We start from the raw sequence: 24534 nt of genomic DNA on the forward strand, positions 1-24534 counted from the left end.
TTCGTGTTCAAATTTCGAAAGTGATATCTTGTGATTCAAGTTGAATAAGTGACTAGTAGTTGATTATGTATGCAACTTGATATCTCTTCGCATTTTTTTATATACTAGTGTTATGGTCTTGAGGCTAATTATTCACTTGATTCTTTTAAATGTAAATTTGGTTCAACTTTGAATCAATAATTTCTTACACAAATCAATTAAATATGAGTTCATAAAATTTATTAGTATGTTCATTTATAAGTTATTTGATGCATTCATTCTAGATGTCCATGACTTTGAAACAAATGTGTGTTAATCTTCTACATTTACACATCAATTGGTACAAGAAAAATATTTTAGATCTACATGAGTATTCCTAAGAGCTTTAAATAGTTTTATTTTTTAGGAGTTAAATATACTCTTAATCTATATGAGTATAATTTTATTATATGTTTAACTTATTGTTATCAAATTGATTATATATATAATTAATAGTATATAAATATATTATATTATTTAATATTAATATATATTAATATTAAATAAATGTCCATAATGTTTATATATATTAAATAAATGCCACCAATGTTTATATATATATATATATAAAGAGTTAATTTTCCATAAAAAAAATTCAATCAAACCATAAAATGCAGGCCCCGTATTATTTTAAATCTTTTTAATACATATTTCACCTCATGTTAATTATCTTAAAAATATCTCTCAACATAAAAAACAATAAAATCGTCTTTTTAATAATCATATGAAAATTTATATAATTAGTTGAAATGCTATTTTGGGAGCTTTCCTCCTTACCTTTCTAATTGACTTGTTTTTTAACCATGCAAATCTTTTAGCTATAGTTTTATTTTCTAAAAAGATTCTTTTTAGATGATCATTCTATTTGTATACAATAAATCAAATATAAGATAAATAATATCTCTTATCTTTTTTATTTTTTTAAATTAATCGTAGTTAAATTACAAATTAATTAAATTTTTATTTATAATATATATTATGAACTTTTTATTAGTTTTTCTTAGATAAACACTTCAAAATAATTTAGAAATTATTTTAATTTATAAATAAATACACAACACACTACTAATTTATAAAATTAATTAATTTTACAAATTATTTTTTACTATGTATTTTAAGATAGAACATAAATTCTATAAAAAAATTAGTACATAAATTATTTTGTTACTATATATATATATATATATATATATATATATATATATATATATAATTTTAAGATAAAAGATAATTTTTTCTTCAATTTAAAATTTAATATTCTTATATTTTCCTCTCTAAATTAATTATATTTACAACACGTGACAATTTGGAAAATCAAAGTTCTTACAAACTCATTGTTTCTAATACAAAAAGCCAAGTATTTAAAAAACAAAGATGATTAAATACAATTTAATCATAGTCAATATGTTAAAACAATATTGTCAAAATAACGAATGAGAGTACCATCATAAACATCACTGACGGTATGAAAAAGGGTGCCACAGGTCCATGCATGGAAAGACGTGAAAGGAAGGAGATGGAGGGGATAAACGACATCATACCCAGCTAGTCGAAATAACTGGCTGGGTAGCCATTGCCTTATCCTACATCCAAATACCCAAATATAAACCTCCACCATCCATAACCACCGAGATACCCAACCACAAGAACAATGTATTTGATTTATATAATAAATATACAGCCTAAAATTCATGCAACCTAATTAAAAGATACTTTAGAAAAAGAGTAATTATATTAAAAAAGTGAAACATTATTGACTGCAAAATTTTAGTTTAATCATTATTTAAGGGGAATCCTTTGTAATAGTTCTCTACTATTGAGAGAAACTAATAATTATAGAATTAGAAAATAGATTATAAATTTATTCTTTTTCTTATGTTTTTTAATATTATAGTTTACTCAAATCTAAATTATTAAATAGGTATATGGATATTAATGAGTAGACAATAAGTCTTGAGAAATTTTCATATTCATGCAAAATAATTAAGGAAAATGATTGTGAATCAAATATTAATATCAAAATATTTATTTAAAATTTTGCATAGGTGTATTATGATTTTTTTTTAATTAAAAAAACCTGAAAAGCATAAATTATATTATTTAAAATATATGTTACAATTTTGTATGATTTTCTTCTAAATTAATAAACTGAAGGAGTGTGATTATACATAAATAAATAAACATAGAAAATAAATTTAGAAAGAAAATTTATTTAATACAACTGAAAATAACTAGTTTCTATTAGGAAACAACATAGAAGAAAAGCTCCAAACTTGCTCAAGAAAATAATCCTATATGAATTATATCCTTTAAAGGGGCATACCTTAATGATATTATTATCTTGCCACTTACAAACTTTTGTTTTAAGAGAAAATTAACATTTTTCCCTTTGATGTTTGAGGTGTAGGTGAAAGTTTCCAATCATAAATTATCTTTAAATTTTCTCTACAATCTAGAACTGTATTAGGATATATGTTAGGGATCTTCAAAAGTTCATAACCATAGACTTTCCTTTTGTGCTCTAGTCACTTCCTTACCTTTCTGTAATACTAAATAAAAATTTAAACTTGTCCAAATGATTAGCACAAGTCCAAAATATCTTTTATAAAAGGTTAGTTATTCTTATTTAATCAAAGCTACCATGTCTTTAAAGGATTTTTTATAGAATAGAGACTCCTTTAGTTGATCTTTTAAATCATATTTAAACTATATCTAGAATATGAAGGAAACACATTATCAAATAGAATGAATAAAATGTGTAAGACTTAGAAAGATATCATAAAAAAAATGAAAACTAATAGGGAAGGATCTAAATTTATGTTTCTTTTGTGATTGTAAATGTAAAGCTAAGTTTTATTTTCTCTAGATCCATAATTATGATAAATTTTACTCAATATCCAATTAGACCTTACAAAGATTGCCAACCCACCCCAAAATGGATAAAAGCTAATATTTTTACTATTGGAAATTTTCTAAGAATCATATTCGTAGTAGGAGAGGTTATTAATCAATCCTAAAATTAGGCATAATATTTAAAAACAATATTGGGTTAAGAAAGATAGATTCTGAGAGCATCAAATTTCCTTGAATAATTCATATAGAGATAGAAGTAGAGATAAGTGATACAAAGATTGTGATATACTTACCTTGTAACCAATTATAAGATTATTTCTATATACTAATCTGAAAGATGAATGATGTCAAAAGAATGGATATAATAATTTTACTCCACTATCATAATTCCATCCTTACAATCTAATCATATATGTTATATCATTCAAACATAAATAAAATCATAAGAAAGATGTAGGCAGTAAGATCTAAAGTAAAAAACAATTGATACCATAATCGACAAAAGCTTAAATTTGGATTATAGAACAATAGTTAATTTGTTCCAATTACTAGATATACAACAAGTTTCTTACTCATGTTGGCATAAAGTTATTTGCCATTAGTGACAACACTTTTCTCACAGTATTAACCGAGTAAAGAAGAACTCAGTGTTAACCGAGTTCAGTCGGTTAACATAGAACTTAGTATTAACCGAGTTCAGTCGGTTAACATAGAACTTAGTATTAACCGAGTTCAGTCGGTTAACTAAGAACTCAGCATTAACCGAGTTCGGACGGTTAATTAAGAACTCAATATTAACCGAGTAAAGACGGATGCAGTGTTAACCGAGTTCGGTCGGTTAACATAGGACTCAGTGTTAACTGAGCTCAGTCGGTAAACAAAGAAGTTTGTTCTACCGAGTTTGTTTTGCTATTTGGCTGACTCAGTTAAATTTTGTCTACTTTTATTCAGCCGACCATTGCATGTAATTTTAACTTGGATGGTATATATATGTAATGTATTGTATCATTCTAAATATGTGTGAAGAATGTGAAGAATGTGTGCGAAAGCATGTAAGCTAAATTTTGAAGGTTTTCAGCAAGGTCAACATTGGAGCAGAAATGTTTTATCTGTCATATCAAGGACAATCAGAGCATAGCGGATCTTATCAGCAATCAGTTGTATTCAGATCCACTGTTTCATTCTAACAGGTGAATCAATTTTTATAAATCCTTTAACAGGGTAGACTTAACAGTCTTTGTACTAAATCTCCTAACAGAGTGCATACTTATGAAGTATGTTTCAAATCCTTTAACAAGGTGGATATAACAATCCTTTATGCTCCTAACAGGGCAGATCACCAGAAGTGATCATTGTATGCCTTAACCGGCTAACTTCCTACTACAGTAAAGAAGATTTGTGGGTTTCATCCCCACCCCAGTTTTACTTTCTATTTTGGAAGGTTTCTGGGTCACCAAAATCTCTGTGCTTATGTGTTATGAATGTCTACATACTGCTGATTAGGTGATTAAATATTTTACTGGTTAATATGAATTGATTTAAGATTTTATGTTTACTGATTCACCCCTCCCCTCTCAGTAAACTGTTATATCTTGAATATTTCCAACAACTCAATATATCATTTCATTAATATTTTAATTTGTAGTATAGAAACTATAGTATCTGAATAAGAAGGGATAAAAATATATGAAAGGATACCCTTACTAGCAATGACAAAGGACTACTAGGAACATAAAAGTACCCAACAAAAGAGGCAAAATATGAGAATGCCACCTAGAGACCCTAGGAAAAAATAGCAAAACACATATAATAGCGGGAAGGAAAACTGAGGATAAAGGTTGATTAAAGCTAGAACTAAGCCTAAAAGACAAACAAAGATAGAAATATCTAAATATTAATAAGGAAAAGAATGAAGAGTCTAACCTAACAAAGGATCGCAGCTAAACCATACCACATAATCCAACAAGAAGAAGCCTTACCAAAATGAATAATGAAGGAGAAAGGTCAATGGGATCAAGAATCCTTCTCTTCCTTCCAACATACCCTGATTAGGTCATCCACTTCTACCAAATCTATGACCATGGAGCCTATGGCTAAGACATAAGCCATTTTTTCTCTAATGGATTTAAACAGATTTTGGAGAGAAAAAAACTATTTTGTTTAAGTCATCAAATTCCACCCCTAGTTCAATGTAAGCATCAAATATACATTGATAATGTAGAGGCAAATCCTTATGCTTGTCCATGCCTATACCCTTCTAGTGAAGAAGAAAGGTGATACTGGCCTCTATCTTAGGCCACTCTCTATTAAATTGATTGATATCTCTTATGCATAAAATTGGATGGCTTATATCATTTGCATGTCCCAAACTACCTAGAGGATTTACCATGTAAAATTTTGCAAGTGGGATTTCCATATACCTATTAATCCTAAGAACCACTTTCTTAAGACTCTCTAGCTAGATTGACTCAAAGAAGTTATGGCACAAGCTATTAGAGAACCTATAACACAACTATTGGTACACCATTTATAATCATAATTATAGGAATTTTCTCCCAAAACCCTACTCACTGCTACCCTAGTCATGTCATCAATTGGATTCAAAATCCTATTCCATCTCTCTAGTTTGACACTCCCCCTAAATGTCATAGTTTGGAATTCTAGTGCATGAAATGAAGAAATTGCTAACTCCATATAAGGCCATAGATCACAATACATATAAGAAACTTAGCAGAGAAAACATGGATAAGTGACAAGTGAGAAAAATTAGAGTAAAAATATAAACCTAGATTTTAGAGAACTCGACTTCTATGAGTGGTGTAGAAGATTATTGATGATAGATAGATACATAACCAAAAGTCACCAAAGACATGACTAAGTCAAAACATCTAAACATAATTTTTAAGATTCACAAATAATCCTCATCTACAAATTTAAATTTTTATAATGTAGGATAGAGGTTACTCATTTTTAATGAATTGAAGATTAAATGATAACAATGAATGGGAAATAACATAATAAAAGGATTAAAGTGAGATCTAAGGCGAAAGGGAAGGAATAACAAGAGAGACAAATTTGGATAGACTAGGGCTATGACTAAGGGTAATAGTGATCATAATTGAGAGGAGGATCTTTCTTCTCAATGTAATGTCCTCTCCATCCACTCTCATTTTTGCTAAAAGGGTTAGTGCACTAAGATGGTGTACAAATAGGGGGTATAAGCGGACACCTTTTTTCTAAAATCAAGTAAACCTAAATTTGGATGAAACATTTGATAGTCATCCACTAAAACTGTAATATTTATAAAACATATAAATTGTAGTACTCTAAATCTACTTTCTAAACTACTATATTTTTTATAAAATAGATAAGATTAGGTGGGTGAAACCTTGTGCTCACAAATAATAGTACCGGGATTTTTTAGAAAACATAACATAGCTTCTTTCATGCATAGCACAAAAGATTGAGCTAAATTTGTTATCTTGCATATCCCTTAGTTATGAGTCATATCTAGAGGTTGTGTATTTTTTTGTAATTTTATGATGAATAGTTTTTTATTATGAATTATTGAATTGACTACATCCTAAAATTTTGGTACCTATTCATGTGCTAAGCATAACTTGCATCAAAATAGTCAAAAATGATTTTTTTAAAGTGTATAGAATCAACCGTATAATAGTAATATATAATTTATTTCTAATTTGGTTAAGTATATAAAAAGTTATTAAAAACTTCGTGAACATGTGTCTATGAGGAATGTCAAGGAATTGGTAAAAGTAATTAAATTTTACAATGTTAATGTTGTCCAAGAAAACAAAAAATTATATGGTTAGAAAGTTAAGAAGATGTGTAACATTATGGTGTTGATTTTAGAGATACCCACTTCACCATTAGAAAACCTATTGAAGTTAAAGACAAGATTTCATCTTAAAAGATGAAAAAATGTCTAAAGGAAAATATTAATTGGATGAAAAATAGTCTTCCAAGCCTTTGGGTCATTTCACTATGCTATCACCAAGCCATAACACAATTGACTTTCTAGGATTCAAATAACTCGATGGGGTTATGAAATGAAAAATTTCATTAAAACCCAATCAGGATATTCAAAATCTAATCAAGTTTTGAAGAAGTAAAATTTACTTCTTCAAAACCTAATATTAAAAGTAGGCTTTACTCTTAAGGCCCTAACTTTCACATATGGAGTCTGATTGACTCTATTCAAAATGTGTTGGAAATATATTGAAGAGATCTAAAACATTATGTAGAGAAATCAATCCTAGGTCATCAACATTTTATTTTCCATAAGTTTGAATTAAGCATAATCTAAAACAAGTAGTCATTATTTTCCTAATAATCCCTAAGCTCCCTCTCTCTCACTAAACCTTAATGTCTCTCTCTCTCTCTCTCTCTCTCTCTCTCTCTCTCTCTCTCTCTCTCTCTCTCTCGCTATCATATGCCCTAATCACTCTCTCTCCTAGGTCCCTTTCTATCCATCACTTCATCTCTCTCACTCTCTCCATATCTATCTCAATATTTTTTATCCTATCCCCTCTCTCTCATATCCCCTAATCTATCTCTCCTATGTCCCTCTCTCTAACTCACTTTCTCTATCCTACTCCCTAATCTCTCTCTTCTATGTCCCTCTCTCTATCACTTCTCACTCTCTCCATCTCTCTCTCTCTCTTTCTCTCTTATTCTATCCCCTCTCCCTCTTCCTATCCCCTACTCTCTCTCTCTCTATGTGAAGTTCTCGATTCAAGGATCATAGGTCAAGGGGAGAGGGGGGATTATGAATTAGGGGTCATAGAGAGAGAGAGAGAGAGAGAGAGAGAGAGAGAGAGAGAGAGAGAGAGAGAGAGAGAGAGAGAGAGAGAGAGAGAGAGAGAGAGAGAGAGAGAGAGAGAGAGAGAGAGAGAGAGAACTGCAGAGGGAGAGAGTATAGGATAGGAATAAAGAGATGGGATTGGATAAGAGAGAGTGAGAGAGAGAGATAACTCGAGAGATAGAGAGAGTAAAAGATAGTGAGATAGGATGGAGAGAGTGAGAAATATGAAGAGACTAGGGGGGGGGGGGGAGAGAGAGAGAGAGAGAGAGAGAGAGAGAGAGAGAGAGAGAGAGAGAGAGAGAGAGAGAGAGAGAGAGAGAGAGAGAGAGAAAGATTGGGGGATATGAAGAGAGAGATGGAATAGGATAAGAGAGAGTGAGAGCAAGAGAGAGAGAGAGAGGAGGTAAGATGGAGAGAGTGATAAATATGGATAAAGTGAGAGAGGAGGGAATAATATGGAGAGAGAGAGAGAGAGAGAGACAGACAAAGAGAGAGAGAGAGAGAGAGAGAGAGAGAGAGAGAGAGAGAGAGAGAGAGAGAGAGAGAGACAGAGAGAGAGGCGCGGTGGGGGGGGGGGTTAGGAGTTGGTGTGAGAATGAGGGAAGCTAAGAGTTAGTAAGAGAGAGATTAGGAGTTAGTGAGTGAATGAGTGAGTGATTTTTTGTCTGAGAAAGGGATATAGGGAGTGATTGAGATGATAGAAAGATAAAAGCTATCAGAATACTCTTACCTACCTATTTGCCCCATGTTTGGAAAATAATGACTACTTATTTTAGATGATTATTGATTATAATGAATGGAAAAGAAAGTATTGATTTTCTACTATTATTTTAGTTGTGTAATATTGTAGATCTCCTTAATATCTTTCAAACTCATTTCAAATGGAGTCCATTGGAATCTGAATGTGAATGTTATGGATTTCAGAGTGGAGCCTATTTTTATTTCTCCAAAACCTAATCTAGTCTTGAATAACTTGACCGAGTTTTGAATAACCTGACTGAGTTTTGAATAATCTAATTGGGTTTTGCATAACCAAATTGGGTTTTGAATAGAGTTTTCATCCTATAGACCCGATCAGGGTTTTTTTATGTATTATTGTTAGACTTGGTAACCAAGCCTAGCCACTTTTTGAAATTTCATATAAGTTGATTGGGTGTCAATCGAGATTTTAAAAACACAATCAACTTATGAAAGAATTCTCTTTTCTTTGGGGTTGTCCACTTTTTTGTACACCATATTGGTGCACTTACCCAAAAGGTGCAATTTTTTATTTCCTTCTTGATAGATATGTAGAAACTGTGTTTCCTCAAACTTATCTATAAGGCTAAGTACGACCTCAAGTTTTGAGTTAAAACTCCAGCTTGAAGTCTTTCCTTTTTCTTACAACATTCAAAAAATAATTGGAATCCCCTTTTATAATTAGTCTCTTTATACCCAATTGTAAACTCAGGTTGAATCCTTTACAAAGAGCTTGTAGTTTTGCTATATTGTTTGTTGAGATTCCTAATCGATTAGCTGTCTTTATGATCTAGTATCTAGAATCATATAAAATGATGCAACCTATACCTACCTTCCCTAGGTTTCCTCTTGAAGTTCCATCAAAGTTTAATTTTATCCACCCAGTTTGAGGCAATTCCCATCTACATTCCTTTTTTCTTGCAAGTTTTTCATATGATAAACCAATGGAGGATTGATTATATTGACCCAATTCCTTTTCCATTTCTCATCCCCTTTCAAAGAAAATTCCTATTTTTCTAATCTTCTAAAATTATTATTCATAACTTCTATTATGCATGCTTCTAGTTTATTGATAAAAGAAGCAATATTGAGTTCTAAATTATAAAATATACACTTTTTTCTTTCTTTCCAATTTTTTCACATAAGAATGGATGGAGATATGTTCCAAAGTTCATTTTATATGTTAAATTTACATCCATTTGGACAACTAATTAAATGACTATCAATATCCCTAGGAAGGGGAGAAGTCTAGTTTAACTTTTGATAGAGCCAATACTAGCATTCTTTTGTATAGGAGAATTGAAAAAGTGGAAGTTCTACTATCTACAAATCTTCTTTAGGTCTACAAATATTTTCCCTTTTAATTAATGCTACTTTTTTTTTTTCTTCTATTCCTTTCCAAAAGAAGTTTCTAAGTTTTCCTTCTAGTCTTTTGTTAATATTTTTAGGTAAGGAAAGACATGGCATTTGGTAAGTAGGGGTGGTTGATAGAATAGCTTTAACTTTTTATGTTCTTCCTTCCATGGCTAACAATTTTCCTTTCAAACTTTCAATCTTGTTATCAATTCTCTCTAAGATAGTATTCCATATTTTAGTTTTTCTTGACAATTTTTCTAAGTGAATACCTAGATACTTATACGGGAAAGACACCTTTTTGGATCCCATGTTATTATAGATAAGAACTTCCATTTCTAGTGACACATTGAGGAAGAGGATTTCTTATTTCTTAGCATTCACCTTTTTCCATGAAGCTTTTCTATATTCTTGTATAATTTGTTTGAAGTTTTATGCTTCTATTGTACGATTGTGTCATCGCCAAATTCTTGGTGGGTAACATTTAGGATATTTTCTACTACAAGTATTACTTTGATTTTTTCTTCTCCTTGAGCTTTTCTTTATTTCTCTACCAAATGCCTCAGCCATGATAATGAATAACAGTTCAATGATATAGGGTCTCCTTGTCTTATCTCTTTGGATATACTAAAGAACCCTTCTAAAGAACCATTTATGGGGAAAGAAATTTTTGGTGTTTCTATACATTTAAATATGATATTAATCCATTGGTGAGAGAACCCAAATTATTCAAGGGCCTTACATAAGAATCTCCAATCCACCATGTCATAAGATTTTGCGATGTCTAGTTTCATAAGCATGCATGCATCCTTGTTCATAGAAGCTGAATGAATAGTTACTTGAATGATAGAAATACTATCCAAAATAGATCTACTAGGTAAAAAAATAATTTTCTCTTCAAAAATTAGTTTAGGAAGGATACTTCTAAGTCTAAAAGATAATCCTTTTCATAAGATTTTGTATATTGTGTTACATAATGTGATAGGTCTAAAGTCTCCAAGTTCTTCATAGATTTTTTTTTTAGGTATAAGAGTTAAGTAGGGATGGTTGATCTTATTAGTAGTGATCCTCCATTTCCTGAGGCTTCTATTTCCTTCCAGAGGTCCACTCATCCCAACACTTCTAAAATAAGAATGCTTGAAAACCATCTAGTCTTGGTGATTTATCTAGGTTTTGTTTGAAGAGGGAAATTTTAATTTCCTCTAGAGAAAAAGGGTTTATTAAGAAATCAATTATATAGTTCTATTACTAGTTTAGGGATTTCATTTAAAACATGTTGATGTGCTCTATGATCAGAATAATCAAACTTATTTAGGATGTTTTTACAATAATCTATGAATTCCACTGCTATCTTAGTAGGATCTTCTTCTATATTCCCTTTTTTGTTTCTAGTTTTTAAAATTTTATTGATGGATCTATTAATGATAGTTTTGTTATGAAAAATAATAATTACAATCCCCTTCTTATAAATAGTCCCTCCAGAATATCTCCTCCTTTGAAAATATGTTTTTTTGTTTTTCTAATAGCTCTTTCGCTTTGTTAAATTTTTCATTATCCATTCCCTTTTTTATTATTTATTTTTTAATATTGTAAGCTCTTCTTTTTTGTTTAATTTTTTAAAATATTTTTTTGAATAATTTTTATTATGTTTTACCATTTTTTTTAGGCATTTTATTTTTGGACACAAAGCAATACATTTTTTATCGTTCTAGAAATTACCTTCTTGCCACCATTGTCTAACGTTTTCCATGAATTTTTCCTCTAAGAACCACATTTTTTCAGACTTAATAAATTTCTTTATGGTTTTAAAGGATCTCCTAATTCAATTCTTACTAGGTAATGTTCTGAGCATGCATGTGGTAGAATAGATGAGTGAAGTGCCAGATCTATGGAACTTAAGAATGCTTTCAAGAAAAACCTCTCTAGTTTTTCTTCTATATGATAGAATACTTTTCTTCTATTGTTCCAAGTATATACTACATTTTTGGTTGGTATATCCAATAAGTTATTTTTCTCAGACAATTCTCTAAATCAGTTATTGCCTGTATTACCATATGAGAAGCACCATAATTTTCTTCCAAGTTTAAGATTGCATTAAAATTGCTAGAGGTATGATTATCTTCCATAAAGGAACTAATATCATCACACAATTCTTTCTTATCTTCTGTTTGAGTGAGCCCATAAAAATTAATTAGGACTATTTGAAGGTTATGTCTTCAATTTATAATTTTTCCCTTGATCCTAATATTATGTGAAATGATTATCTTCCATAAAGGAACTAATATCCTCACACAATTCTTTTATTATGTGAAATGATTATCTTCCATAAAGGAACGAATATCCTCACACAATTCTTTCTTATCTTCTATTTGAGTGTGCCCATAAACATTAATTAGGATTATTTGGAGGTTAAGTCTTCAACTTATAATTTTTCCCCTGATCCTAATATTATGTGAAATTATTTTGTTAAAGGCTATTTTTTCATAGATTTTAGATGATTCATGTTCCTCCTTAAGCCCCATTAGATTCCTTTAATATAGTTTTCTAGTTACATAGCTTCTTTTCTAGTCTACTTCCTTCTTCTTTATTTAGTTTAGTCTCTTCAGTTAGTATTATTTCCAATTCAAATAGAGTCAAATTACACTTTAATAAGAATTTTTTGCTAGGGGCATTTAGAACCCTAGCATTCCAAGTTGTGATCCTAATTGACCTATGGGAAGGTTCTTCCCCTTCCTTGCATTCAAAATTTCAATGATCTTTTTGTGCCCCTTTGCTTGCCCCATAAAAGATCTAAATTCCTTTAGTGACTTTCTTCCATGCCCCATCTTTTTTTTACCACATTGTGGGGTTTTAAAACCTTCCTTATTGAATGAAATACCTAAACTATCCATAAAATTTTGAGTGTTATTAATGTTGGTTGAAGTTCTTACTTCTTCTAAAACCCCCTCCTCTTCTTCTAGTTCCTTCATTATCTATTCCCCTATGTCCATTTCATCCATATCTTGTTCCTTACTCTCTTTATATTAACATTAGTCTATTCTTTTGATCTTTTCTCTCCCAATTATTTTCTTTACATAAATTAAAATCCCAAACTCTTCCCATATGTGGCATCTCTATCACTTCCTTACTATTATTCAATTCCACATGGCACTATTGTTCCTCTCTATCACTTCCTTCAAAGGAGTATTTCCCATTTGCTGGAGTTTGCTAGAATTTCTTAGAGTTTTTCTTTATTTTTTTATGGATTATGATATTACCCAAGAGTGCAGATGAATCTTGAGGTATAGTGTCTTCCTAAGCCTGTTGTTCTTCATCTAACTCTGATTCAATACACTCTTGGAAATCCATGAATTCTAAATTCTTATCAAAAAAATTCTATAATCTAATTGCATTTTCTTTTGCCAGTTCTTGAAGTTCTTTGTCCTCCTTCATGATGTTGTCATTCTTTGTCTTTTGTTATGATCTCCATACTCTAATGTTAGTGCTGAATGGTTCTCTACTATGTAATTTTTCTTTTGGTTTAGGAATTCATTAGAGCTCTAGATTTTAGTTTATTTAATTTCATGTCTTACTCCATTTCTTGATCCATCTTTTATCCTTTTATCTTTGAATATTTCTTCTTCTTCTTTATTTTCCAAGTCTTTGTCTTTCTCTGCTCTATAATCTTGAGTTGAAAGTTTTAGATGCTTTGTATGTAGTAGCTCTCCTAAGACTATTTGATCAGAGATATCATTTCATGTAAGTAAGATGTCACAAGATAATCTATTATAGCTCGTCATACTAGAATTAAGGTCTTCTATGAAATCATTCTCTGTTCGGAAAAGCATGCATTTTTAAACTTGGAGATTTTGTATTGCATATCCATGCATTCCCTAATCTCATTTTTTATTTCTTTTGATCTCTTCATTTTCCCTTGGTTGTCCTTTTTTTGTCTTGATCTTTCCTTTTCTATAAGTACATTCTACTTCTTTGATTACCTAGATCTTATTTCTCCTTCTTTCATTCGTTGCTTCTTCCTTATCTCATTCCCCCCTTTATGTGTTTTTTTGAATATATCCAACCTTTTATATTTCTTTTTCTTGTTTGTAATCTCATCTTTTTCTCCACATATTGATACTACTAAGTACCTCTTTAAGATTTGATCTAACTATATCTTATATTTCTCCTTCAAATCTTGTGAAGGTTAGTTCGTTAATAGATCTATTTTTAATAATCCTTTTGGTATTAGGTTCCTTCTACTCTAACTTTTTGACCATAAAAAAATTAATGTTCTGAAAAAGAGGGGTAAAAGTTTATTAAGATAGAAAGGAATACAAAAAGGACAACTCAACAAGGAGCTCTATCCTGAGCAAAAAGTTCATCAAATTCATGTACCATCTCAAAGGAAAGTTGCCCCCTATCAATAATATTCCATCCTAGAGTATGACAAGAAGCCCATTTGGCTAAACAATCAGTAGCTCTGTTTCATTCATGAGAAATGTAAGTAAACCTAATGAACTCAAGATAGGTACAAAAGAGAATAATCTGATTAAAAATAGTGGCCAGCTTCCAACTAGCATCCTCAAGCTCTTGCAAGGAAAGCAAGTTTACCACCACTTGGGAGTCAGAATCAAAGATAATCTTACACCATCCCCAGAAACAACATTGTTTCACAGTATATAAACCCGTCTGAGCCCCCATCAGATTGTTAGTGTAGTCACCCTTACGCACTAAGAAAAAGAATTTAACATCACTAAAACTGCAACAAGCCACTCCCCCAATACCAACAGGGCCTAGATTCCCCCTAGAAGAACCATCAGTGTTAATTTTTAGAACTCCATGGGGAGAATGAGGCCAATGTCCATCTCAATTCACTCAACCTTTCGTCTATTGTCAAGGTTGGCTAGTCACTCTTTGATACCTTTGACCTACAACCCCATCCTAAAGATGAAAATTGAGGTGATTGCATATGGCAAGATCAACCAGATCCATACCCACATCTAGCGGACACTTCACTTGAACAGTTTCCTAATGAGAATGTGAGATCTTCCACCAAAGATGCATAACACCTGAATATTTTGAAATCTGATTCAGTATCTAGGAAGTTTCCTAAGTTTTAACCTATTTTGCTAAGAATTTAAATATGTCGATTTAATCATAGAAGAAAGTTTCTGCATTCAAATATCATAAGAACATGATACTTTCCTAACTTTTGTTCATTTCAATTTGGTTCCCAAGTTATAAATTTTAATGAATATCCCTTGTATAAACAATATGAAATAGAAACTAGGTCATTCCTAATTTTTTTTTATAGAAAATGTAAATACATCTAAAACTTGGAATAAGTAATGATACTTACTTGATCCTTGCATGTCTTTTTAAAAAAATTTACTAGTTTTGGGATTAATTATCTGGGGCCGCTCAAAAATGCATATACTCCTAATTCTAAACATTGCTACCATCTATCTCGATATATTTGTCACTTATTCTCTATCTTTGTGAAAATTTTGGTTAGCAATTAAGGTTTCTACTTTCTATGGCCTATTTTGTTTGTCTGAATAATTACAATTTATCCTACATCTATCAATTTTTTTGTGAGGTGGGATATAAGCGTTGGGGCATCTACCAAGGGTATTAAGATTACTAGATTCTTTGATTAGGTTTAATCTAGAGGATATGTTTCTTTGCTGAGGGCCTTTAGAAATTCTATTAGTTGCGGATATATTTTCATAGGTTTGGATAAGATCAGAACGTGAGTGAAGATGGGCTTTCCAGCATACTTTGTTTTATTGAAAAATTCCTTTTGTTTCTTGAATCACGATTCCTCCCTATTCTTGTTCTATAGTTTTGAATTAATATACACTCAAGGAATTATTGCTCTATTGGTTTTTGTTTTAAACATGTGGTGCTATCTTTTCAAGTTTCATATAAGTTATTAAGATCATAATTCCACTTTTCTTGTTCTTTGAGATTTTCCCTATCCCCTGCTTCATGAAACTTGACCAAGGATTTGAAACCATCATTACTATCCTTTATATATTTTTCTATTCTTTCTTCTCTAGGGAGGTTAAGAAGTTGAATCTATTATTGATTAGTAAAGGGGGAGGCACCACTCGTGAACTACTTCTAGATTTTTGCAATAGCAAATTAATCTTCCTTCCCAAGTGTGCCTTATTAGGAAACATTTCCTTTGCCAAGTTTTTGCAAATGAGATTAGTGTTCTTCTTTTTTTAAGTTTCCTTTTTCGCATTTTCTGCGTGTTTCAAATCACCATTTTTCAATAAATTTTTATTATAGATATTATTATAAAATTTATTTATTTGTATAGAGTTATTATAAAATTAAAATTAAATAATAGATATAGATTTATTATTATTGAATTATTAATATAATAGATATTATGTTTATTTTATATAAATTAAATTTGAAGAATTTGGTAAAATTGATAGGTGGGTAGAGGCTCACATAAATAAAATATGAAATGCAATGTGTTGTGGCACAATATTTGATTACTCTTTGATTGACAAAAATAGATACAAAGCACTCCCTTTTATAGGTAAGTTCACAATATTCTAGAGATATCTGACATTTGCCAACAAGACAATTATCCATAGAGTTCTCGAAACTACTATAGCTGACACAACCTAAACCTAAAACTAAAATTCTAGAAACATCTAATGATGGATATGATTAAATAGATTTTAGGAGCAAAAATTAATATTTGTAGCACTTCCCCATAATTTTTACTATCAACTATTACAAACTTCTTTAATATTCACAACTCTTAGAGCCTCCTTCAAAATTTTAAACTATACTTGTGGTAAGGTCTTGCTGAAGATATCTGCAAGTTGCTCCTCTAATCTACAATGTTGTAGATAAATTTCTTTGTTATCGACTAGCTCTCTAATGAAGTGATACCTAGTGTCAATGTGCTTTGTCCTCTTGTGAAACACATGGTTCTCTGAAAGTGCAATAGTAGGCTTTTTATCACAATAGATTGTAGTAGGTCTATCTTGAGCTTGCATCAAGTCTTTCAAAATCATTTGCATCCATATTGCTTGACATGTTGTTGTTTTTTCTACTACATACTCTGCTTTAGTTGATGAGAGAGTTACTATAGGTTGCTTCTTTGATGCCCAGGCTACAACACCTATCCCAAGATGAAATGCATAACCAGATGTGCTATTTCTATCCTTAGTATTCCTTGCAAAATCATTATTTGTATATCCAACTAATTGAAAATCATTTGAAGTAGAATAAAATATGCCATGATTCATAGTTCTTGCAATATATCTCAATATTCTTTTTCCTACTTGCTAATGTGAGGTCTTTGGTGAATCCATGAATCTAGAGATTAAACTCACTCCATACATAATATCTGGACTAGTTGTTGTAAGATACATCAAGCTTCCAACCAATTTTTTGAATATAGTTGTGTCAAAAGCTTTCTCATTATCTTCTCTGCTAAGTTTTGTGCCTACTATAACAGGTGCAAAAATAGGACAACAATTTATCAATCTAAACTTCTTCATAACATCTTTTGCATATTTACTTTGAAAAATGAATATTCCCTTATCATTTTGAGTAACTTCAATGCCAAGAAAATATTTCATCAATCCTAGATCTATCATTTCAAATTCCCTTTTCATTACTGATTTAAGCATGTCAATAGATAAATTTCCTATGAAGATCAAATGATTAATATATAAACAAACAATCAAAGTCAGACCTTGTTCATTGATCTTGGTATATCATGTAGGTTCACTAGTACTTCTCTTGAATACATTCTCCATCATGTATGAATCTATTCTACTATACTAGGCTCTTGGAGCTTGCTTCAATCCATAGAGCACCTTCTTCAACTTATAAACATTTTCTTCATGTCCTCTTATTTCATATCTTGGTGGTTGCTGCACATAGACTTCTTCATTCAAATATCCATTCAAAAATGCTGATTTGATGTCCATTTGGTGAACCATCCATTTGTTTTGAGCTACAATATCTAATACTATTCGGACAGTATCAAGTCTTGCTACAGGTACAAATGCCTCATTATTATCAATCCCATATTCTTGTGAAAATCCCTTAGCAACTAACCTTGCCTTATATTTTTCTACATCTCCATTAGCTTTAAACTTAGTCGTATAAACCCATTTTACACCAATGCAATCTTTGTTCTTAGGAAAATCAACTAATTCACATGCATCATTTCTCTCAATTGATTCTATTTCATCATTCATTGCATTAATCCATTGTTCTTCCTTAATTGCATCTTCAAAATATATAGGATCTTGAGAAAATAAAACAAAGTTTGATTGCAAATCTATTTTACTTCCTTGATCATAAATCTCATTCAAGCTTCTAGTTTTCTTGCTTGTAATCCTTGATCTCAACTATGCAAGTATAGGGTTTGAATTATTACTTACTTGTAAATTTGAAGATTGTCCATGCTCAACTTCATTTTCCAAGTGATCTCCTTATGGACTTCATGGTGGAGTTCCTTCTTGGTCACTTGGTTGATCCTCTTGATCTTCATGATCCTTTTTATCCTTCTCATCGTATGGTATTATTGCAGCACCTGTAACATTTGTATCTATATTTCCATCCCAAGATTCATCCTTTTTAAATACAACATCCCTACTCACAATGACTTTTTTGGTGATAGGATTAAACAACTTATATGCCTTAGATTTCTCATCATATCCAGTAAAAATACATTTCTCACTCTTATCATTTAACTTACTTCTAGTTTCTTTAGGAACATGTTCATATGCAATACAACCAAATACTTTGAGATGAGAAACACTATGAATCTTACCACTCCATGCTTGTTGTGGAACCATGTCCCTCACAATCTTGTTTGGACTCCTATTCAAAATATAAATAGCACAAGAAACTATCTCAACCAAATACTCATTAGGAAAATTCTTACCTTTCAACATGCTCCTTGCCATCTCCATTATTATCCTATTCTTTCTCTTTGCAACATTATTTTGCTGTGGTGTGTAACTGGTAGTAAATTATTTTTGGATTCCATGATCCCTGCAATAATCTAAAAATTTATTTGACTTATACTCTCCTCTATCAGATCTCAATACCTTGATAGGTAAACCTCTTTGTTTCTCAACACAAGCCCTGAATTCTTTAAATTTCTCAAAAGTTTCAGATTTGTGTTTAAGAAAGTATACCCATGTCTTCCTACTAAAGCCATCAATAAATGTTAAGAAATAAATGCTCCCCCCTAATGATGGTGTTTTCATTGGAGCACATATATCTAAATGCACAATTTCTAAAGCTATCCTTGCTCTATATGACATCCCTTTTGGAAAACTCTCTCTATGATGTTTGGACAAAATACAACTTTCACATGGACTTAATGATGCTTCAATTGGGGGTAAGCCTCTTACCATTTTATTTCTTTGCAATAAAGATAATCCTTTGAGATTCAGATGACCATATTTCAAGTGCCATATCCATGTTTGATCTTGACTTGTTGCCTTGAAACTTGTTGCACCTTCATCAGTCATAATGCTCTTCATTCAAAGTGGAAACATTTTGTTATTTGTCATTTCTACCCTTGTAATCACCAAGTTACTAGGAGATATATCAAATATAGTGCACACATTTTTCCCTAAAATAACTCTATAACCTTTTTGACTAAGTTGCCCCACACTTATAAGATTATGTTTCAAACTAGGTACAAAGTATACATCAAAAATAGTTTTCTTAACATGCTTTGTTATAACATTTATTCTACCTTTTCCACTCACTTCCACTATCTCATTGTTTCCTAAATTCACTTCTAATATAATTGATCCATCTAAACTTTGAAAAAAATCTTTATTGCCTGTCATATGATTGCTACAACCACTATCTAAAAACCAAAAATCATTTGTGCTCTCTTGAGCTACATTGCAAGTAATGAACAATGTCTCAGAAGTAATCTCAGAAAAATTTGCATTTTTCTTACTCATATCAACTTGTTTTTTCTAACACTCAAACTTCTTTCAATAATAACATTGAATATTTGATTTATCATACCTTTGTGATGTCTAGTTGTTATAGTTTCCTCTTGAATAGGAGTATTGATTTCTTCTTCCTCCTAAATCTAGACTCCTTTCTTCTTTTTAAAAATTATTTCTGCCTCCTCCTCTTCCTCTAAATCCAACATTTCCTCTTCCTCTACCTTTGCCAAATGTCATTTGTATTTTAAATGAATTATCTAATAAATTACCATTACGCTTGGTCAACCTGTCTTCATGATTATAGAAAGATCCAAACACCTCATCTATAAACAATGTTGTTAAATCCTTAGATTTTTCAATTGCAACCACAACATTATAAAATTTAGGAGGCAAACTTCTTAAGATCTTTTCTACAACTTTCTAATTAGAGAGCTCATCACCATTCATCCTTACTTGATTAAGCACATTCATAATATGATTTGAAAATTACTCTATAGAGTCAGAATCCTTCATTTGTAAATTCTCAAATTCTCTTCTAATCACTTGTAACTTAACAATCTTTACCTTACTTGTACCTTGATAGGTAGTCTCAAGAATGCCCCAAACTTGCTTGGTTGTAACAGTTGGCTTAATTTTTCTAAGAACTGAGTCATCTAGAGCTTGTCCAATAATCTGCAAAGCTTTTTTACTCTTCTACCTATTTTCATCAAGCTTTTTCTTTTAATTAGCATTTAAAGTAGACTCATCTATAGGTTCAACATAACCATTTAAGATTATATCTAATAACTCATAGGAATCAAATATAAGCTTCATTTAAAAGCCCAATCATCATAATTCTTTCTAGAAAACATTGGAATTGAAGCCTAAAATTTTCCTGAAGCCATGCCTGATAGAAACTTATAAACAAAATTCACAAATATAACAAACCCTAAATAGGGCAATAAGAAACTTATGGATCTCACAGTAATTTTCTATCCCCTTTCTCTATTGCACAATCCTTCAAACTCCTCTTCTTAATTAAGCTTTGATACCACTCTGATGGGTGGGCAAACGCACACATAAATAAAATATGAAACACAATGTATTGCGGCACAATATTTGATTACTCTTTGATTGATAGAAATGGATACATAGCACTCCCTTTTATAAGGTAAGTTCACAATATTCTAGATATATCTGACATTTGCCGACAAGACAATTATCTATAGAGTTCTGGAAACTACTACACTTGACACAATCTAAACCTAAACCTAAACCTAAAATTTAAATAGATTTTAGGAGTAGAAATTAATATTTCTAACAAAAATGAATAAACATTCATTATTTGAAAATGGTAATCTCAATAAAATTTACAGTTTCAAATAAAATGCATTAAGATGGGAGCTCAAATAGTAGAATATTGAGTAATATTTTTCACATTCTAAAAGTGCAATCAATAATAAAAACACGCGTTTATATATAAATTAAAATGTTTACATAAAGTACATATATGTATATCTGGTAAAATTATTTAGTTAAATAACTTTTACATTTAATTTTATTCTTAAATGTATTGTGTAACTAAGATTATGATTAATAATTTATTTTTAATATTTACTAAAAGTTTATTTGGAGAAGATGCTCTTTCTACAATCCAATAGTCACTAACTTCAACTGAAAATACATATGTAATTATAAAATTATAGATCAAAATAAAAAGCAATATGTCTTTTGCGAAAATATGCACAGCCCTAAAGGGATCTGCATATGAAGTAAATAGAAGATCTCAAAGATAGTTTACATGTGGACAGCTATTTCATGATGTGGAAAATGCATAATTTAAAAAAAGAAAAAAAAGAAAAATTGTTTAACGATAACAATAATAAGAAGACGGTTCCCGTCATATTTTAGAATGAGTTTCCTAAATATTAAATTGATCTGACATGGGAAAACGAGATGCATGACCAGTCCAATACAATGCATGGTGTGTATTGTAATAGAACTGAAATTTGGGTATAGAGGACGACCTGTCCAATTCTTTTGAGGGATAGAGATGAGGTCAATAATTCCAATTAATAATAAAAAATTGTTTAATGTTTTTCATAATTCATAGATATATGTCAAATAGGTGTTAAATATACAATGAATGAAACTTGAATTTTGGTCGTAACTCTATTTATATAACATTTACAATTTACAAGAAACAGTACCATCTCAAATATAAATGTCAGAGAAACATTTGAAAAGAATGGTAATGTGGGGTACAGCTTGATGTGAGAGGTCTGAATTTATGAGAGTAGTTAGCTTATCAATACATTATAAATTTGTAATTAAGACTGACTTCCTGACAATGATAGTCAGAATTCTCAATGCAAAAGAAGATACCATGTTCTATAAAATACCAAGTCCCTTACACTTCTTGACGAATTCATAGTAGTTGGAATAATCACCATCATTCTGCAATTTTTTTAAAGGTTTAGTGTATCATTTTAGATTTGTTTTTAATAATAATTTCACTATTGTTGCATACATGAAAAAGTCAACTGGATTATTTTGCCGAGACCCTTGGACAAAGTTGTAAATAATTCGCTATAGTAAGCAATCTCAGTCTCTATATCATCTTGCACAGGGAATTACAACCTACTTGATTTTGTGCTCAAACTGTAACAAGAATGAAGGTTTGTACAGAGAAATGCTATTTTGAAAGAAACATGTGTTTAATATTGAATATAGTGCATTCAAATACACTAATATGGTACATTGTTATTCTGATAGCAATTCTGAATTTGCAATATAATCTGTGATTGCAGAAAGTTGTAGTAGCTGTGGAGATGAGCTGTGAAAAATGCAAGACAAGGGTCATGAAAACTGTTGCCAAAGTTGAAGGTGATAATTGAGATCAATGGTCTTTTAATATTCACTGGATCTAATTAATGTGCATGTTTCATTTTAATGTGTTAGACTCTCCAATATTTGTTTAGAATGAATTGATGTAGAATTTCATACATGCTAACTCATCCCTGTAAGTATATCTATCATTGTATCCAAAATTAGAAATTAAAGTGAAGTTCAAACTTGTGCTTTTAGATGGGTTTGCGAGGAGTTTCACTATTAAGTTCATAGTCTTGTCATCATTGTTTTCTGTTTATGATATATTATCAAGTGCGTATCTAATTCTTTTTCCTGGCTAATAGCATAGCTCTCCAAAGTAATTAATACCATCAAAATTGGTTTTCTTTTAAATGAAATTATATTCAATGTGTTTTTAGTGATGTTTATAGGAGTGAATTCTATGGAAATGGATGTCTCCGAGAACACGGTGACAGTCATAGGAGAGGTAGACCCTGTCAAAATGACATCAAAGATCAGAAAGTTCAGCAGAAGTGCAAAAATTAAAAGTGTTGGACCTCATCCTCCACCCAAAAAGCAAGAAGAGAAAAAAGAAGTGACAAAGGAGAAAACTCCGGAGCCTGAAGAAAAAATCTACATTCTGCCACCATGTTGTCAAAGATGTGAGTGTGAGTGCTATGTTCATGACGACTTCGACAGGCAAAACTACAATTTGTGCTCCATCATTTAGAGGATAATTGAATATGTTTTGTGCATATAAAGTTGTACTACTTCGTTGGTGATAGTTGTTGTGGCCAATTATTGGCTTTGTTGTTATCACCCACGTTTAAATCTCTATTGTTGAGTATTCATGTAAGAATTGAAGTAATCATCTGTAACTTCATGGATTCATAACTTGTGAAAAAAATTACCTTTACAAAAATGTGTAAGAAACTTATATCATAATATATGTAGCCCTTCTCGGTTAATCATGTCTGGCTTCTAACTCCAGCCTCAACTGAACATGTATTTGTGTAACATTCTCAAAAAGAGGGGTAAAAATTTATTAAGATAGAAAGGAATACAACAAGGAGAGCTCAACAAGGAGCTCGATCCTGAGCAACAAGATCATCAAATTCTTGCACCATCTCAAAGGACAGTTGCCTCTTATCCCTAATATTCCAACCCGGATCATGACTAGAAGCCCATTTGGCTAAACAATCAGCAGTTCTATTCCATTCACGAAGAATATACATGAACCTAATGAACTGAAAAGAGGAAGAGAAGAGAATTATCTGCTTAACAACAGTGGCCAGTTGCCAACTAACATCCTCAAGCTCTTGCGAAGAAAGCATGTTCACCACCACCTGGGAATCAGATTCACAGATAATCTTACTCCATCCCCGCAAGCAACACTGTTCCACAGCATATAAAATAGCCTAAGCTTCCATGAGATTGTTAGTATAATCACCCTTATGAACTGAGAAGAAAAATTTAACATCCCCAGAACTACAACAAGCCACTCTGCCAATACCAACAGGATCAGGATTCCCACGGAAAGAACCATCAGTATTAATTTTCAGAACTCCACAGGGAGGAAGAGTCTAGTGCCCATCCCGGTTAACCTGACCCTTCCTCTAATGGTGAAGCTACCTGAACATAGAAGGAAACCTATGAGCTGCAGCCCGATCCTGAAGATGAAAATTTAAACCTTGATCGCTTTTAGTAGTCAAAATTCACTGGTAGGAGAAGTTACAGAGACATTCTTACAATCAAACCCATGAATGGTAGTTGATAATAAAATGAAGTTGAAGTTAATGTGGCATTCATCATCGAATTATGTTTACTTTAAAAAAAATTTATAATTAATTAAATTAATGTTAATAGAATAGTTGTTAATAAATTCATTAGGGGATCTATTTAATGTAAGACTAAGAAATCATAAAGAACGAAGTGGGAATTGTATGCTGACAGAATGGAACACGTTATAGAAAT

At 31.1% G+C, this 24534-nt stretch overlaps 1 protein-coding gene across 1 annotated transcript; it reads left to right on the forward strand.

Moving 5' to 3' along the window:
* Nucleotides 1-22382: 22382 nt before the first annotated feature.
* LOC149577102 (heavy metal-associated isoprenylated plant protein 43-like) lies at nucleotides 22383-23290 on the forward strand. Its single transcript, XM_089795758.1, has 3 exons — nucleotides 22383-22388; nucleotides 22521-22596; nucleotides 22992-23290. Exons 1-3 carry the CDS (start codon nucleotides 22383-22385, stop codon nucleotides 23288-23290), a joined length of 381 nt encoding a protein of 126 aa, XP_089651884.1.
* Nucleotides 23291-24534: the final 1244 nt, after the last annotated feature.

This window comes from Cupressus sempervirens, chromosome 1 (genome assembly GCF_028749045.1).
Source record: "Cupressus sempervirens isolate cs-2001-9-10 chromosome 1, ASM2874904v1, whole genome shotgun sequence".
In the NCBI taxonomy this organism is placed as follows: Eukaryota; Viridiplantae; Streptophyta; class Pinopsida; order Cupressales; family Cupressaceae; genus Cupressus; species Cupressus sempervirens.